The sequence below is a fragment of the Tamandua tetradactyla genome, chromosome 6, assembly GCF_023851605.1.
Source record: "Tamandua tetradactyla isolate mTamTet1 chromosome 6, mTamTet1.pri, whole genome shotgun sequence".
Taxonomy (NCBI): domain Eukaryota; kingdom Metazoa; phylum Chordata; class Mammalia; order Pilosa; family Myrmecophagidae; genus Tamandua; species Tamandua tetradactyla.
This window is the reverse complement of record NC_135332.1, coordinates 28,658,336-28,676,204: the sequence shown is the minus strand read 5'-3', so window position 1 is coordinate 28,676,204 and position 17,869 is coordinate 28,658,336. Positions and strand designations below refer to the sequence as shown.

The 17,869-nt window shown below is 57.1% G+C and overlaps 1 protein-coding gene across 2 annotated transcripts in view; it reads left to right on the top strand.

Annotated features, from left to right (window-relative positions):
- ARHGAP23 (Rho GTPase activating protein 23) overlaps positions 1-17,869 on the top strand; it is a 78,618-nt gene that overhangs the window by 12,391 nt on the left and 48,358 nt on the right. The window contains exons 1-6 of one of the 2 annotated variants that reach the window (XM_077164600.1): positions 7,392-7,455; positions 11,839-12,000; positions 14,679-14,706; positions 15,858-15,953; positions 16,137-16,215; positions 16,357-16,411. In XM_077164600.1, the coding sequence (XP_077020715.1) occupies positions 15,887-15,953; positions 16,137-16,215; positions 16,357-16,411 (201 nt within the window). In that variant the 5' untranslated portion in view covers positions 7,392-7,455; positions 11,839-12,000; positions 14,679-14,706; positions 15,858-15,886. Of the gene's footprint in view, positions 1-7,391; positions 7,456-11,838; positions 12,001-14,678; positions 14,707-15,857; positions 15,954-16,136; positions 16,216-16,356; positions 16,412-17,869 lie in introns of those variants that run through there. The other variant, XM_077164599.1, reaches the window with a different exon arrangement.

Below are 17,869 nucleotides of genomic sequence, written 5' to 3'. Positions count from 1 at the left end.
GGAGGTTTGTCCCCTCGGAGCCACCGTCCCCTCTGCCGCTCCAGCCGTCTCGGGGGCACCGGGCAGGATTAGGGAGACAGTCGACTCAGACTCGTGGGCTGGGCCAGGAGTGCCAGGAGTGCCGGGGAGTAAGGCTGGCCGGGGCGGGCCGGCCTGGAGTGAGGGGGTGGGTGGTTTCAGGGGTGGGGCTGAGAGCCTCTCTCGGTAGGGAGCCCCAGGTGCCCTGGGGAAGGCTTTCGTCGGGATCTGCTGAGACCTGCCCTGGGAAGGGATATGGTCTCGGCCTGCCTAGGATTGAATTCTCCCTTGAAGGAAACCAGTGGGTGCACCTGTCGTCAGGTGGTCAGACAGCAAGAAGGAACTGGAGAACTCCGGGTGGGCCTTGCCCTGTGGGCTTATATATATATATATATATATATATGTATTTTTATTGACAACTCTTCACACACATGCAGTCCATACATCAGTGGCTCACAATGTCATCACGTAATTGTATATTCATCATCATGATAATTTTTTAGAACATTTGCATCATTCTGGAAAAAGTAGAGAAAAAAGAAAAAAACTCATACATCGCATGCCCCTTACCCCTCCCTCTCATCGACCATTAGTATTCCCACCTACCCAGTTTCCCCCCTCTGATGTTGAGCTGTCCTGCGTGCTCAGGGAATGGGCATGACGATTTGGAGAAGAGTTAGTTGCAGGCATTCTCCGGCACAGGCATGACTATCAGAGTAGTCTGAAAAGGGACTCTGGTCACTTCCCACTGCTCTGATCGATGGGAGACCTTTCCTCAGGTCCCACGGTGTCTCTGTCCTTCCGCAGGGGACCCTTCTTCTCTGCGGGAGATGGACAGGGGGTGATCCTGGGTCATGGTTGAAGGCTGAGGGGCCTGGAGAATGCGTGGGGGGGCGGGGTTGGAGGAATGAGGACACCCTGCCCTGTCTGGGCCCTGAGGGAGGTAGGACGCGCCAGCCCGGGCCAGCAGGGGGCTCTGCTGTACGGGGGACCTGCCTGCTGGATGCTAACAGGACTGCATACCCTGCAGAGTGTAGGCACATTTTTCTTGGAATGTGTGCGAGGACAGGGGTTTGTTTCTGCATGCACATCCTTGTGTGTATATGTTACAGGTGGTGTGTAAGCATGCGGGTGTCTACAGCTGTGTGTGCCCAGTATCTCTGTGATGTCTTTCCATGGCTCATGTGTCTCACTGGGTTAGAATAGGCATGAGTGTGTTGAGTGGGGTTGGGTTTCACGGGGCAGGAACCCACATTTAGCTGGGCTTCTGCTAGGAAATGTCTTCCAAGGTCCTGCTGCCTTGGGCTGCAGCCTTTGTGCATGCATCAGTCCAGCCTCCGACTAAATTCCTTGTCAATGGCTACTATGTGCAAGGTTCAGACTCCCCTGGCAGTCTAGGCCCTCTCCCAGTGTGGGGACCTCACAGGCCCCAAAGGGAGCCTGAAAAAGCACACTGGAGGGGGGATGAGGTCCTCCAGGCGGAAAATGCCCAGCTGTTCTGGGAAACCCCCGAGGCTAGGGCCTGCTCCAAGGTGCTAAGGGGAGACCCATTCATTTATTCTGTCTTCTTTCCAGAAAGATTTTTTTATAAGCCTACCATGTGCAAAGCATTCTTGTAGGGCAAATCTATTTCTGAAAATTGTGCAGCTGTTGACCTGAGGGAGCACTCAGTCTGAGCAGGGAGACCCAGGCCAGACCCTTGGGCAGTCTCCAATCTGAGAGGCAAGAGATGCGCCAAACCCTCTGGAAGACTCTGCACTGATGGGGGAGCTTTCATTCTGATGGGGAAAGCACAGCCCCTTCTCTCTGGGGAGTTCCCAGACAGTCCCAGAGACCAGGATGGCTACACAGAGGGCGTGTGTTGACACAGTCGAGGGGCTACTAAGTGGAATAAATCAGGGTGGGCTCTGTCCCTGGCAATCCATGGCTGCCTGGGCAATAGCCCCGTTGTTTACTCTGTGGCTGGTTCCAGACTCACCCTTTTCTGCAAGTGCTCATTTTCCAGTAGGAGGAAAGAAGCTCATTTTATTCTCCCCTCCCTCTGGTATCCCTGCAGAGGGAGCTGGTTCTCCTACTGGGTGGAGGCCCAGCCAGCATGGCACCTTTGCCATGCTCCATGCCTGCTGGGAGCAGGCCCATAATGGGGTCTCACAATGCCCGCCCCTTCATAGCTCCCAAAGGGCCAGAAGGCAGGAAGGACTCCGGGCCTGCCAAAGCCTCTGCTGTGGAAAGGGGGACTCCCGATGATTCCTCCCTGCTTGGGAGGAGCTGGGTGCGTCAGGAGCCTGTAGAAACCTGGGGCTGGTGGCGGAAGGTAAGGTGATGCCCACGTAAATGAGCTCACCTGTGTCTGTGCTGAGCCTGTGAATGTCTGCATGTGTCACTGTGAGTCTTAGTGTCCACGTGGCTGTGTGTCTGCATGGACTATGGCTGGCTGTGTGAGAGTGTCACTATCCAAAAGGCAATCAAAACAGTTTGCATTTATTGAATCCCTACTTTCTTTAGTTACTTAATCCTCTCAACAACCTACGAGGTAGAAAGTAGTATCCTTCCCATTTTATGGGTGAGGAACAGAGGTCTCAAAGAGATTAACTCACCCAAGGTCTCACAGCCAGAAGATGGTAGGGATGGGACTCGGACCCAGGAGTCGTAGACTCCAGAGGACCCCGGAGCCCATGAGCTAACCCCTGAGCTATGCTACCAGGAAAAGAACTTCTGGATTTGGGGCTGGTTGGGTTATCTCTTCCCGTCCCGTAGATGGGGGTGGGATGTCCGGCACTGGACGCCACTTCCTCCTCCCCCAACTCTAGCCTGTCCCCTCTTCCAGCCTTCGTTAGCCCTTGCCCAGCTTGAGGTGGGGAGAGGAGTGTAACAACCCATCCCAACCCAGGGGAGAGCATGGGTTCTGGGGAGACCCTTTGAATCCCCCTGGCTGCAGGTCCCACCAAGTGCAGGGTCCTCAAGTTCCCATGATGCAGGGTTATCTGCCCATTGAGGGGGTTGGGGAGACACAGGCTTGCTTGGCCGGCTCGTCAAGTTGGCCTGTTGGGGCATGCCAGACGGCCCCACGGCACAAGTAGTGCTGGGAACCAGGCATTTGAAATGGCAAAAGGGCGGAGGCGGACCGAGGGGGCGGCCGCCCTTGAGCAAGGAGATTGGGGCAGGGGTCGAGGCCCAGGCGTGGGTGGGCAGGCATGTGCTGGGTTCCACACTGCCCGTGGGTCTGGGGTGGATGGGACTGCCTGTGGCATTTGCTCTGGCTGCTCGAGAGGTCGTGGGGGTGGTTAAGGGCTGCTCTGCGTGTGGGGCCAGAGGAGCTTCAGAAACGCAGGCCGATTCTCTTGGGGTGGGGACATTGTTTGTAAGGTTGTGGTTTGGGAGCACATTCTTGGAGGAGGCGCTAAGCGACCAGAGGAAGGAAGAGCCCATGGATTTGACCCTGAGCCCATCTCTTTCACTTCCTGCACCTCACGCCCTTCAGTGCTATCAGTTTTCCTCTTTGCCTTATCCCCTGGCCTTCAGGCCCCAGGACACTCTCCTCCCCTCCCCCAGGTCCTGGTTGCTAGACTCCTGCCACTGCAGACATCCACCTCTCCAGCCCAGGCCACCCTCTTGTGCAGAGGGCTAACCTGGGAGACACCCGCCTCCCACCCCTGAGAAGACGCCCTGCATCCCTGAAGTTGGGTCTCCCCTGGTGGGGTGAAGGCGGCTGGCTCATGCCTGAGTCTGTAATTTAGGGACCCCCAAAGGTTACAAGAACTGGAACAACACTGCTGGGATTGTAGGTGCCCTGAAGGCAAGGGCCTGCTTGACTTGTTCTCCAGCGTGTCTCAGCCCCTGGCACAGCTCCTGTCCCACGGCAGGCACTGGAGGTTACTGAATGGATAAACAAGAGGGTAGTGGAAAGAGAACTGGGTTATGGGTTAGAAGCTCTGGGATTGGGTCCCAGCATAGTAAAAGTAAGGCCTTCCTGCATTTGTAAAGTGGGTATAAAAGTAAACCCAGCATATCCAATTCTTAGGGAAAGGATCAAATGAGGTAAAGTGAAAGTGCTTTCAAACCATTAAGGATGATAATCATATTTGGAGAGAGGGCCACAGAGAAGACTGGGTACTTTCCCCTTGGGGGTACAGCCCCCAAGCTTCACCCAGGATCCCTCAAGAAGATCAAGTTAATGGATTTTACAAGCTGGTCAAACTGGAGGGACACACACACACACACACACACACACACACACACACACACACACGCTCGCAGCAGGAAGGCTTGGAATAGAATCTCAGCAACGCCTGGTATTTCCCAGCCCTCTGCCCCCTCCCCCTCTGCCTTCTGTGGCCACCCCACATTCCTTTCCCAGAGGAAATGGAGGAGGGGGCTGAGAGGCTCCCCAGGCCTGGAGGATCATTTTTTCAAACTATGTCAACCTTCGAGGCCCTACCATGTGCACCCACCTCCCCAAGTCCCTGTACAGCAGTTGGGGGTGGAGGTTGGGGAGGGGATGGGATGGGTTTGTGTTGGGGAGTCTGTTACCTGCTCTGCGGGGCCTTGCTGCCCTGGCCGGGCTAGAGGGCAGGAAACGGACATTGCGTGTGACTGATCATTTCCAAGGTCTCTCCAGTCCTGCACGCAGAAACTCTGGGCTGTCTCTCCACCTTCTCTCCTCCCTGAGGCTCCCGGAACCCTGAGCAGTATCAAGGGAGGTGTTTCTTGGTGCAGGCATTCAGCAGTACCTTTTGGTGATGAGAGGGTCCCTGGGCCATGAGATGAGAAAGTCGCTTCGCCTCCTAAGAAGCAGGGCCTGGACTTGCAGCAAGAGGAAAGAAGGTCAGGCAACTGGAAGGACTTTCTGGCTGCTTGCAGGCCAGACTCTGAGCTGGGGACATCCCCATGGCCATTGCCCTTGGCTTGGGGTCAGAGTCAGATATGGCTGAGAGTCTCTTGGTGGCACTTGCAGTTGGTCTCTGAGGGTCTGGTCTTTGAGGAGCACGACAGAAGGCTTTGGAAGTTGTGTTTTGAGCTTCTCAGCAGAGCAAGAGTGGTCCCGACCCAGAATCCTTGGTTTTCTAGTGATTCGGGGGCTGTGGGAGGGGGTGCTGGTGGCGATGCTCGTGTCCCGCTTCCTCCCCCCCCCACTGCAGGCCCTTCCCACTCGTGCTGCCCTAGAGCCCTCCTGACTCAGCGCTGGGCTCCCTCTTCCCGTCTGGCTTCCGGGTGGGGGTGGGCGCCCAGCTCCTGCAGGGGTGGGGTGGGGGGCCAGCAAGCGGCAAACAGGAAACAGGAGAACAGGAGAACAAAACCTCTCCCTGGCTGACACAGGCCAGGGGCCCCACACGCCTCACCCTTCCTTCTCACTTCCTTCTCCCTCCCTCGGTCCTGCCCACCCCCACCCCACCATGGCCCTCTGTTTTTCCTCCCTCTGCCCCTCAGGCTCTGTCTGCCTCCAGTCCCCTCAGCCATCCCTTTGCTCCTTGCCCCTGTTCCCCCACCTTAGTCACCAGCTCACCTCCACTTTCTCCCCTCCCCTTTCTTGACCACATACCACTGATATGGTTCCCATCTGGGCAGGTCCTTGCCCGGGACACTGGTTTGCTGGGACGGGGTGGGGAGGTGGGGAAGATGTTTTTAGGTGTTAATGATGGGGAGGGAAGGGGAAGCTGAGTTGTGTCCCTGGTTTTCCCTTCTGCGAGCTGTCCGCAGAGGTTCCCTACTTATTAGGACTCTGTCCCTGGACAACTCCTGCATTGGGTTGGAGCTGCTCCCCCAGCCCCACCCCCGCCTCCCCTCCTTCGCTGCTGCCTAGAACTTGGGCCTAAGATCCTATGTCAAAATGAGGGCCTCAGATTGGAGGCTGCCACAACCAGCTAGGTGCTCTTGGGTCTCAGTTTCCATCTCTGAAATTTAGATCATAGTAATGGCCCCAGGCCACGGTGAGTGACTGCGGGAGAAGCACGTGGTTTGTGGACAGTCAAGTGGCCTGGACACAGTGGCGGTGACCACACGCCTACCAACCAAGGCCTTGCGGGCCCCACCCGGAAGGGGCCTGGAAGAGAGCCAGTAAAGGGAGGAGGGCAGGGTCTGTCACCAACATGAGACTTCCGTCTGACTCACTTGGGGGACCTGGGGGCCTGGTTGAGGGGGATGAGCTCAGAGCCTATTGTCGGCTTGGTGGGGGCCCATCTGGGCAGACTAATGGGCAAGGAGGCCCGGGGAAGAGGGGCGGTCACACTTCCCCATGGGTTGGTGGGGGCTCCACCTGTGGCCTTGGGGCCTGGGGTGGGGGTTGTTATAGGGTGGGTTACTGGGTGGGCAGTGCGTGTGTGTCCCATCCGAGAGGGGCACTGCATCAGTGCCTGGAGTGCGTGTGCTCTGAGACGTGTGCATGTCATCTACCTGCCTGAGCGGGGATTGTGAATGTCTCTGTGGGGTATGTGTGGAGTGGACCAGCAGGTGTGTTGGGGGCTTGTCTGGTGTGCTTTTAGGGGCATAGTGGGTATGCTTGTGAATGTGGGGTGTGTGGACCACATATGTGTATGCAGATGGGTCCAAAGTGTGTGTGTATGTGTGTGTGTGATGGGGAGTGTGGGTGTCAGGTGTATGGATGTGTGATTGTGTGGTGTGGGTCTGTGCAAGGTGGGTAGGGTGTGTGTTGTGTGCATGCATCTGCGCTAGGGAAATGTTCTGTTTGTCACTGGAGTGTATGAAGCTGGTTGTGGGTGCATAAGTGTGTGTATATGTGTACTAGAAAGAGTACAGTGTGCACGTGTGGGGGGGGTATGGTTTGTGAATTTTTGTGTGAGTGGGAGGGTGAAGGCACGCGCGCGCGTGTGTGTGTGTGTGCCTGCTCAGGGTGTGTAGTCTGCGACCGCGAGCTGGGCTGGAAAGTGCCTCCGGAGTGTGTGGGGGGAGTGTGTGGGATCTAGGCGGCCGCGGTCGGGGCCGCCCCGGAGGGGGAGGCGTCTGCCCTGCGCCACTCGCCGGCGTGTCCGGGCCTGGGCGCCTACAGCCGGGAGGCGCGGAGCCGCTCCAGCCGTCCTGCCGCCGTCCGCGCGGGCCGTCCGTCCCCTCGGAGCCCCTAGGCCCGGGGCTCGAGGCTCCGAGGGGCGGGCGGGGGCCCCCGGGGTCCGCCTGCCGCCCCGGGGGCCGAGGACGCCGCCCGCCGGGCGCCGAGAGGCGGCCGCGGGTCCCCGCGCGGCGCGCCCCACTCCGGAAGCCGGGCCCGCGGCGCGCCGGGGTCGGGGCGGTGGCCGGGCCCGGAGGCCCCCGGCGGCCGCGGCCCGGGTGGGCAGCGTCGCGTGGCGCGTGGAGCGCGCGGGGGCCGGAGGCTGGCGCTGGGAACGCGCCGTCGGCGTGGATTGCAGCGCCCCAGAGCCGCGCTGCCTCTGGCTACCTTTTCTTGGCCACAGCGACCGTCGCGAGCGCGGGTCGCACCAGGCGAGGGTGAGCGCCGTGGGTCCGGACGGCTGGGGACAGGGGTTGCCGCCGGCCTTGTCAGGGGGTGGGTGGGGCCACGTCACCAGCTTCTTGGGTTCTTTGAGATGTATGCTGCATTCCAGAACTGATAGGCCTGGGGAGTCAGTCAGTGAGGGGCTTTGGAGGTGGGGGTGTGGGTGGCAGGATTTGTGGCTTGGAGCTTTTCCAGGATGACAGTCTCCAGTCGAGGTTACTCAGATGTGGTCTCCTGTGGGCTGGGCCCTCTTGGTCTGCAGGCAGTGGAAGGATGGAAGGGATGCTGGTACACGTAGAAATCCTGGAGAGTTTGCCTGGGCAGGGGTACCCCTAAATGCGGCAGTGGGCACCATCCTGCCCTACGCCTGGTATGGGACCTGGGCACAGGGGCACACAGGGGCTTTCTAATGAACAAAGGAGGCTGAAGGACAGAATAGATCCCAGGCTGAGGACCGGCAGGGCTGGGGGTGGGGACAGTGTTTCTGATGTCCGGGATTGACCGGGCTGGGAGGGCGTCAGTCCCAGTGGGCGCCATGCCCAGCGTGAAGGCTGTGCTCCCTGCAGTGACCTCTTTATGCTCCTAGGGGGAGGGGCAGGACTTCTGGGTTCTAGTTCCTGGTGTTGTCAGCCCACCAGTGTCCGTTTCTGCCTAATTTGTGGCCCTGAGGTTGTCTGTCCTTCTCCCACCATCAGTTAGTATTTCTAAAACTCTTTCTTTCCTGGCTGGAAATAGATCTGGGCGGGGAGAGCTTTTAATCAGTAATGTCCTGTGTACCTCTGAGCATCTTCCTCTTATCCCCTGTCCCTGGTGTGGTACCTGCCTCAGAGAGGTAGTTGTTGTTGTGTGAGTGTGTGTGTGTAAGCGAGCCAGATTCCCCCAATCTAAACACCTTTCTAGTTCTCATTGCTGGCTCCTTCTCTGTCTCTGCACCCACCACCTCTCTCCCCATCAGGATGAGAGTGAGAACCAGTTTTGTCCCAGGTCAGAGGGACGGAGAGACAACATACAAGTATTACAGCATGAAGGATTGAAGTTAAACCTGAGGAGGAATGTCCCACAGAAGAGACACCAGATCTGGCCACTGATGGGGGCTGTGGTGTCTCTCCATCAGGCAAGGGTGTGGTAGCTGTAGATGGGGGGTGACCACACTGACAATCCCAGGAGCCTAGTTGAAAAGAGATGGGGCAGAGGAGATTGGAGAGAAGGAAAAGAGGAAGGGAGTGGCAGAAATAAGGGAGGGGGCTGCAGTAGGGCCTGGATGAAGAGGGGATCTGGGAGAAGAAGGTATGGCCAGTGCCCTGGATCACAGGCAGGGCCCCCTAGGGAGTGGCACCCCCAGGCAGCTGGTGGTTGTAGGCAGGATGTGCGCTGGGGGACGGGAGGGGGCCGTGTGGGGACCTGTCCCAGTCACTTCTCGTCACTGGGCAGCTGGTGGCTTAAACCTTAATCCGGGACACCAGCCAGACAATGGGTCCTGCGAACAGCCTCAGCCCTGAGCCCGGGTGGGGAAATTGGAGGGGTAAGCCTACACTGGGGAGGGGCAGGGGCTTCTGGTTGGAAAGGGCAATGGTGGGTCCCCTGAGGCCCTCTTCTTTCCCCATCAGTTCCTTGCTAGATCAGCAAAGATAGGAAATCCAGGGGATTTCAGACCTCGGCAGAATTCCCAGAGAATTTTCTCCTCTGCGTTCCTTAGACTCTATGAGGGTGTGGGGCTCAATCGGAGGGCCCAGGCTTTAGTTTCAAGTGGAAGGAGCTGAGGGGACATCAGTTCCTGCTAAGGCCTCCTAGACTGGTGGTCATCCAGCTTTTGCTTGAATCCTTCCAGGAATGGGGAGCTCACAACCTCATCCTGGTAGTTTTCCATCGAGTATGAATGATCGGAATGGGTTCCCGGGCCTGGAGCCTCCTCATGTCTCCTTTTACTCTTCCACCTGGCTCTGTCCTTTGGGACTGGATGAAGCAAACCTATTGCCTCCATCACATTTTTCTTGAATCCTCTGAGATTTGAAGGTTATTGCCTCCCCCAAGCCCACTGGACTGCAGTCCAGCATCCCTCCTCAAGCAGAAATCCCTAGCAGAGGCTGGGGGCTGGACTGGCGCCCTCTTCCCCAGAAGTGCAGGCAGAGGCAGATGGGATGGACGGACTTCTTAGTATCAGTACCTTTGGGCAGCCAACACTTTTGAGCTTTCTCCAGCTGCTAGAAGGGGAAAGGAGGGCACTTGACAGTGAAGCGGGAACTCCTCACCCCAGCCCTGGGAGCTTCTCTCCCTTGGCCCCAGCCCCTCCTTCCCTCTCCTGAAGGCTCCTGCCCAGTACCAAGGGAGAGTGAGGAGGTGAGGACTGCCTCTGAGTGGGGGACTTCTCGCTCTCCGAGGAGCTTGGGATAGGGATGCTGGATAGGCCAGGCTGCCTGATAATCGGGGGTCAAGGATTCCCTGAGGGAGGCCTCCTGCCTTTTCCCTGGATGGCATCCCATGAACCCCCCTTCTCCAGTCTGCCTGCCTGTGCGCAAATCTCTTATCCCCTTCTGTCACCCACTTTCTCTCTCATTGTCCAAGATGGGAGCTTTCTCTCAGACCCTGTCTGTTTTCTTTTCCCAGTTGCCCCAGAAACAAACTTGTGTGCCCCCAAACCCTTGTCTTCGGACACCCTTGGCCAGGTCCTCTTTGGGAATCTCCAGCATTTAAAAAAAATTTTTTTTAATTAATTTTTAATTAAAAAAAGTATATAACCACAAGCACATTCTTAACATAGGATCATTCCGTTCTACATATATAATCAATAATTCACAATATCATCACATTGTTGCATATTCATCATCCTGATCATTTCTTAGAACATTTGCATCAATTCAGAAATAGAAAGAGCAACAGAAAAAAATTCATACATACCATACCCCTTACCCCTGCCTTTCATTGATCACTAACATTTCAATCTAAATTTATTTTAACATTTGTTCCCCCTATTCGTTATTTTTATTCTGTATGTTTTACTCGTCTGTTGATAAGGTAAATAAAAGGAACATCAGACACAGGGTTTTCACAATCACACAATTACATAGTGAAAGCTATATCATTATACAATCGTCTTCAAGAAACATGGCTACTCGAACACAGCTCTACATATTCAGGCTGTTCCCTCCAACCTCTCCATTACGTCTTGACTAACAAGGTGATATCTATTTAATACGTAAGAATAGCCTCCAGGATAACCTCTCGACTCTGGAATCTCTCAACCATTGACACTTTGTTTTGTCTCATTTCGCTCTTCCCTCTTTTGGTCGAGAAGGTTTTCTCAATCCCTTGTTGCTGAGTCTCAGCTCATTCTAGGATTTCTGTCCCACGTTGCCAGGAAGGTCCACACCCCTGGGAGTCATGTCCCATGTAGCCAGGGGGAGGGCAGTGAATTTGCTTGTTGTGTTGGCTGAAGAGAGAGGCCACATCTGAGCAACCAAAGAGGTTCTCTTGGGGGTGACTCTTAGGCATGATTTTAAGTAGGCTTGACCTAATTCTCCAGCGTTTTAACAGGTTGGCAGCAGAGGGTGAAGTGTCCCCCCCTCCCCTCTCAGACTGGGTTCCAGAGCCTCAGCAGGTCCCCTCTGTTGTCTGATGTCCACACTGCTCCCTGGCTTCTCTTAGTCTCGTGCTTGCTCCTACTGCTGCTTCTGAAAGATGCATACATGTGCAAGGTTGTGCCTGTGTGTCTGTCTGCCTGTGCATGTTTATGTCTGCCTGCAGACATGTGCAGGTCCGTATGTCAGCAGCTTGTACCGTGTACGTGTGTATGTATGTTTGTATAAGGATGTGTGACTGAGCAACTGGGTGTTCATGTGTATGTGTCTGTACAAGTGTGCATGTGTGTGTGTGCATCTGTGTGTCTGTGTGCATATTTTGTAGGCTTGTGTGCATAGGAGTGTTTGTGTGTGTGGGCATTCTTCCTGTGTCTGAGTGTCTGCTTGTGTGCGTGCATGTGTGTGCCTGTGCAGAAGGCAGGAATGCGCTCAGACAGCAGCAGGTACTTTCTGGGCAGAAAGGCTGCGTGTCTAGTGCCCAGCATATAGGAGGGGCTCCATGAAGGTTTGCTGCACTAAACTGAACGCATGCCTGGCTTGCTGCAGAGAGTTATTTCCCTGGTGGCAGAGGTGTCATGGGTGAATTGAGGAGAAGAGAGAGAAGGAAGAAGCTGTTGGACTGATGATGGTGGGGGAGGAAGGAAGTCAGTGGCAGCGGAGGGTACCTGGCACCCTGGGGTCCATGGACCCCTTGCAGTCCCCCAGGAATCTGCTGGGTTGCAGGAGGATGCCGACCAGTGCACAGAAAGTTGGGGTTGCAGGTGCACTGATGCTCAGCTCTGTCTCTCTGTGCTCCCACAGCTGCCACTGGGCCCGAGAGATGGGTGCTTTCCTGGGCGCCCCCTCCCCTGGCAGGGCCCGCGCACGTTACTGCTGCACAAAAGTCTCCAGGACGGCTTTGGCTTCACCCTGCGGCACTTCATCGTGTACCCGCCTGAGTCTGCCGTGCACTGCAGCCTGAAGGTATGCTCTCCCTGCTCATTGCCTGTTCTGTTCCAAGGAAGCATTGATGGGGTAAGGAGAGATTCCTTGGCTTGTTCCCTCCCTGGTCACTTTGGGCCCTTTCAGAGAAGCAACCTTTCCTGGCCACCAACCTGACACCTTACAGCTGTGGCCTGGGAAGAGGGCCATGCAGAGGCAGTGCCAGCCCTGGTGGGGTCATTTGTGCTGTGCGATTGTGGACAAGCCCACTAACCACCCTGCACTCTACCTCTTCTCAGGGGAAGGGAGGGGTGGCTGGTTCAGGACAAGACACTTAGAGGCAAGGGGCCGGGATGCTCACCTCACCCCCCTGTGTCCCCAAAACTTGGCCTCTTGAAAGTAACTGATCTTGGAATAGTGCCCCGAACCCTGCTCCACTGGCGGTTTCCGAGCTGGGCCTGCAGTCCACCTCCCCCACCTGGGCTCTCCGGGAGCTTGCCTCCCCTAGTGCATCAGGCTCTTGCTAGCCACAGCTCTTTGTGCTGAAAGAGCCCTGGGCTGGGACAAAGATCTGAGTTCCGGTCTGGTCCAACTCCTGATTCCCCGTGAATCTTGAGGGCAGCCTCACCCCACCATTTCCCCTGCTGTAACCTAAGGGCATTTAGTTACTTGATCCCTTCTAAGCCCTAATAATTAAGTTCTCTGAGTCTAGAACCCAGGGCTCCTCAGCCCAGCCCAAGGATTGTGAGCTGGGAAGGGGGTTCCCTGACAGCAAAGTAGGAGTAAGGGAAGAGGTGAGGGACCCCCAAGGCAGGAAACTGAGCTTCCTATGAAAGGCCTGCTCACCTCCCCACCTCTCTGCCAGCAGGGAAGGAGATAGGTTTATTTTGGTGTCTATGAACTTCACGCTCCCCTTCCCCCAGGGCTGGAACCAGCTTCTACAGCTGTTGAGGGTCTCTCCTTTGGGGACCTGGGGCCCAGCTGCCAGTGAACGAAGACACTGGGTTGCACCATCTATATGCTTGCATCCCTCTGTGTATACACGGTAGTGCATGGTATGCTGGTCATGTGCACACACGTGTGCGCTGTGCACATGTATATAGGTGTTTGCAAGTGCGTGTCATGTTTACGTGTACTGTACACCTCTCATATCCATGTCTGAATCTGGGTGAGCTTAAATAACTTTTCTCCTTGGCTGCAGCTGTACTCAAGAGCGAGGAGTAAGGGCTGTTGGTGTGGGAGGCACTGCCTCCTTGATGCTCAAGGACACCAATCCCCCAGTTTCCTCTCCTTCTTCCTTAGATGCCCTTCTTCCCTAGCAAAGAGGACATGCTCAGGGGCTAAGGTGGCAGAAGCAGTCTGGGTGGTCTAGGCTGGAGGTGGACCTGTCTCAGGGAACCCTCGCTCATATTGGGTGCTGGGGGACCCCTGAAGAGGCTCCATCCATTCTCTAGAACCTGTCCAGGGCTGGAGGGGCCCTGGTCTGGAGGCGGGAGGAGGCTGTGTTATCCCCTTCTTCCTGCTCTCTGCCTGGGAGCCTGCAGAGCACTCAGCTGTCCAGATGCATCTGTCTGTCTGGCCACCTGCTTGCTGTGGGGTCGGCTTGCATCAGCAGCTCGCACCCCACACAGGAGAGTGGGGGCAGAGGGCCCACTTTCCACCCAGGGGCCCACCCTGTCCTGGCTAGGGTACCAAAGAATCCTGGGCTCTGTCCCTGGCTCTGCCACCAAGTCTCTAGATGACTTTGGACAATTCATGCTCTTTCATCTGTGAAATGGGTGTATCTGTGGAGGGAGTTAGACGAGACGATGCCAGAAGTCCCCTCCAGCTCTAAACTGCCACATCCTGCTGGTCTGTTCTGTCTCTCTGACATTTTCCTGTCTTTCTTTCCTACTTACTCCCCAAATCCAGTGCCCTCCCCCTTCGCTCACTGAGATGATGCCAGTGACCCCCAGTAGGTCTCCTCGACTGCACTTTTCACCCCTGAAGCTAGCTGTCAGAATCCTCTTCCCTAAATAATATTTTCACATCCACTCTCTCTCACTCAAGAACCTTCAACAGCTCCCTCCTTCTTTCCTTTCAAACCTGAATACTTTAGTCTGACCCATGAGTGTTTTTTCTGCTACTGCTGATGTTGAGTTCCCCCATTAGCTCAGCTGAGCCAGCCTTACATATGCTTGCTTATTCTTGTCTGTCTGGATTCCATTTGCCTTTCTGAGAAAGCCTTCTCCCTGCCACCCTCAAACTTGGCTTAAAAATCCCCTCCCCCAAGGGACGCTAATCAGTCTCTCTCTTTCCATTCTCTTAGAGCTGATAGCCACTGTTTGCACTTTTGCCATGTCTGCTTATCTGGGTTTGTCTGGGTCTTCTGTGTGTGTGAGTGCACATGACAGATCCTCCATTAGGCTGGGAGCTCCCCAAGGTCATGGGTCCCCCCACTAGATTTGGAGCTCCCAGACAGCTGGGATTTTGGGGGTGGGTGGGATCAGTACAGCAGGGGTGAGAGAGGGGAGGTCATGTTTCTGGGGAACTGAATCTTACATCCCAGCTGACACCCCTCCTACCCCCTCCCACCACTGGGCTAGTTGAAGGGAGATAAGGGGTGAGGCTGCTGGGTGGCGGGATGGTGAAGGGGCCCCGCCCTGAAAGAGTTGACCCCCTCCCCCCTGTGCTGCTGAGATCTGGACTGAGGGCCCACACCCACCTCTCTGTCCCTGCAGGAGGAAGAGAATGGAGGCCGAGGAGGAGGTAAGGAATGGTGAGGGGTGGGCCCCGGGGGCTGGACCGCACTGGGTCTCAGGCTCCAAGCCTGCCTGTCTTGCTGGTCCGTGCCCAGCCTCCACTCCTCTTCCTTTCTCTGCTCTTCTCTGCGCATCCTGTTTTGGCTTACTCTGGGCAACAAACCCTCCGCCTTTCTCTGCCTTTCTTTCCTCACGTTTGCCTCCCTCTGGGTCTGTCCACTGCATAGATGTTTCTGAGCCCAGCACATGGTGCCGACACACTGGGAAGGCAGGCGGGTGTCCGAGCCCCGTCAAGTTGCTCCAGACCTGGACAGGGCCACCATCAGAGGCACAGGCGGGGGCTGCAGGCCTGGGGGGTGGGGGGTGGTTTAGCTGAGCAAGGGCTGTCCTTGGCAATAGAGAAAGTGGGGTCCTTTGGGAGTAAGGGACCCCAAGGTCTTTCTCCCTTCAGATGTGAGTCTAACTAACAAAGACCATGCTTTGGGAGTATTCAAGGCAGAGATCCTTGACCAGGTCACTTCCTGTGGGGCAGGGGCTTCTCCGGCCGGCCCTAGGGGCGCTGCCCTCCTGAGCCCGCAGCCCAGGCCCTGAGGGGCGCTGGCTGGTCCAGGACAGGCCCGTCACTGCAGTGGAGACAGCAGTGCTTTGGGGCAGCCAAGGAGGGTTGCTGGGGTGTCACATGATGTGTGGGGGCGGATGCCTCTCCCGGGGTGAGTGGCGGGTGTCTGTGCCCCTCCGAGGGTCCGGGAGCTGCAGGCCCTGTGCATACTTCCAGGGCCTGGTACCAGCCTCTTGTGTAGCACCCTCCCCTTGTCTCGTGGTTTCCTTTTTCCTTGGGACCTGTCTCCCCACCAGACAATGAGCCCCTGCAGGGCCAGGACTGCACCCATTCCTTTTTATTTCCATTTCCAGCCCTGTGCTAGTACCCAGCGGGCACGTTGGGAGTGGCTTGGTGTGTCCTTGTCAGTTTCTGTCCTCTCGGGTGTGTGTCCTTTTGGCTTCTGTGCATCCACGGGTCTGCTTCCAGTGTCCCTGTGATGTGTGGGTCTGTGTGTGTGAATGTGATCATTCTCTGAGTGTGTGTCCCCTGTGTGTGTAGCTGTGCATGGGTGTGACCTACAGCAGCCACCCCCAGCTAACCTGGCTGATGCCCACCAGGACCCTCCCCCCGGCACCGCCTGGAGCCCATGGATACCATCTTTGTCAAGAATGTGAAGGATGATGGCCCCGCCCACAGGGCAGGGCTCCGCACAGGTGAGCTGTCCCAGTTCCCTGGCTCATGCACTGCTCTGGGTTTCCTCTGCCTGGCCTCTGGTTGGGATGGGATTCTGGGATCAAGGTGTCCCCCTGCTCTTACCCATGGCTGGCACAGGAGCTTTCAGGCAGGGCCGTTGACACTCCCTGGCCTGCTGACACGTCCCTGCCGCTTGTCCCCAGGAGACCGGCTGGTGAAGGTGAATGGGGAGAGTGTCATTGGGAAGACCTACTCCCAGGTCATAGCCCTGATCCAGAACAGGTGAGTGCCCCTGCCCTTTCCCCATTGTAGCTCCCAGCCTGCGGTGTCCCTGCATACCCTGCTTTAGCCCTGGGGCTGTCCCGGCCACTAGGATCCCTATTCTTCCTTAGCCCGGCCTGACCCTCTGCCCTGTCTCTGCAGTGATGACACTCTGGAACTCTCCATCATGCCCAAGGATGAAGACATCCTCCAGCTGGTGAGTCCTGCTCTCTGTCTGAGGTGGGGGGAGGGGTGTGTGTGTGGGGGATGCAATTTGTCCTTGCGCCCTGGTGCCTGTGCTGGCCCCCTCTGGGAGGCAGAGAGGAAAGGGTCGGTCCTGGGGGTATACGGGGCAGTACCAGCCTGAATTGCCCAATCAGTGCTGCCAGCCCATCCCTGGGCTGGGGCCGACTGTTGCTTCATTCAGGGCTGCTCTGGGCTGGAGCAAGGGAGGCGCTGGGCAGGCGGGCTTCCTGCCAGGGTATCTGCAAGGAGGGTGCCCCTGAGGGCCCGCCAGACTGGCATGTTCTCATCTGCTCCCATGGGAGACGCCTGTTCCCCACACCCCCTCCCGGCCCAGCCCCGTGTGAGTGTGTCTCCAATAGGTGTGTCCACACACACACACACACACACACAGAACACATTGCCTACCCCCACAGCACCCTCCTCCCCACCCCACTGTCACTGCTCTCATTCACACGACACTCCATGCACACCTGGGACACGGGCAGAACCCGGTGATACACAGCCACACAGTACCCTCTTCACATGGCATGTCACACCACCATAGAGTGCTACAACACATGCACCACGCCACACACACGGTGTGACACAGACAACCCCCTGCCCCACTCAGGCACCACCCGACCCACGCCCTGGCACCACGGGGCACCACCATACTCTCACAAAGAGCAACATATCAAAATGCTCACCAGCATCCCAATCCCCACAGCACCAATGCTCACACACACACGACAGCCTGCCACGACACATACACTCTGACTTCTCACCACCGCAGACGTCACAGCGGGCCCCAGCACACCACAGGCACATGCATCACGCAGTCCTTACATGCCTCTGAATCTCCCCACGGGCACCTCCGCACACCCAGCATACAGCGTCCACCGCTGCCCACAGCCGGAGCCCGAGCACAGCACGGCACACAGCGTTCCGGCACTCATACGTGTGCCCGTGTACCTACACACGCAGTGTGCGCACACACACTCTGCACACACACATGCTCACATGCTGTCAGCCTCCTCCCAGCCCACCCTGACCCCCACCCAGAGCCCGGGGCAGCCCTCTCTGCCCAGTGCCGATTTCCCTCGTCTCATGGGTCCCAACTGACCAGTTTGCCTGTCCTTGAGGTCACCATACCCCAGGGGAGGGCCGAGGGCCAAGCCCAGGAGGCCTGGGAGCCAGCGCTGGCTTCTGCCCTGGACACACTCACATAATCACTGTAATCACAGTGCCATGCTTGGCGCAGTGCCCCTCCGGGAACCGCCACCCCACCCCCCACCTCGTTTGCCCCCTGGTCCTTCCCGGGGTTGGGGAGGCCAGAATGGGGGCCAGCTCACCCCAAGTCTCCAAGGCTTGGCCCATTCCCCTCCCCCCAGGCTGAGCCGAGGCAGGCTCCTGCAGGGGGTGACAGGGCGGTGCCCGGGGTGGGGGGTGT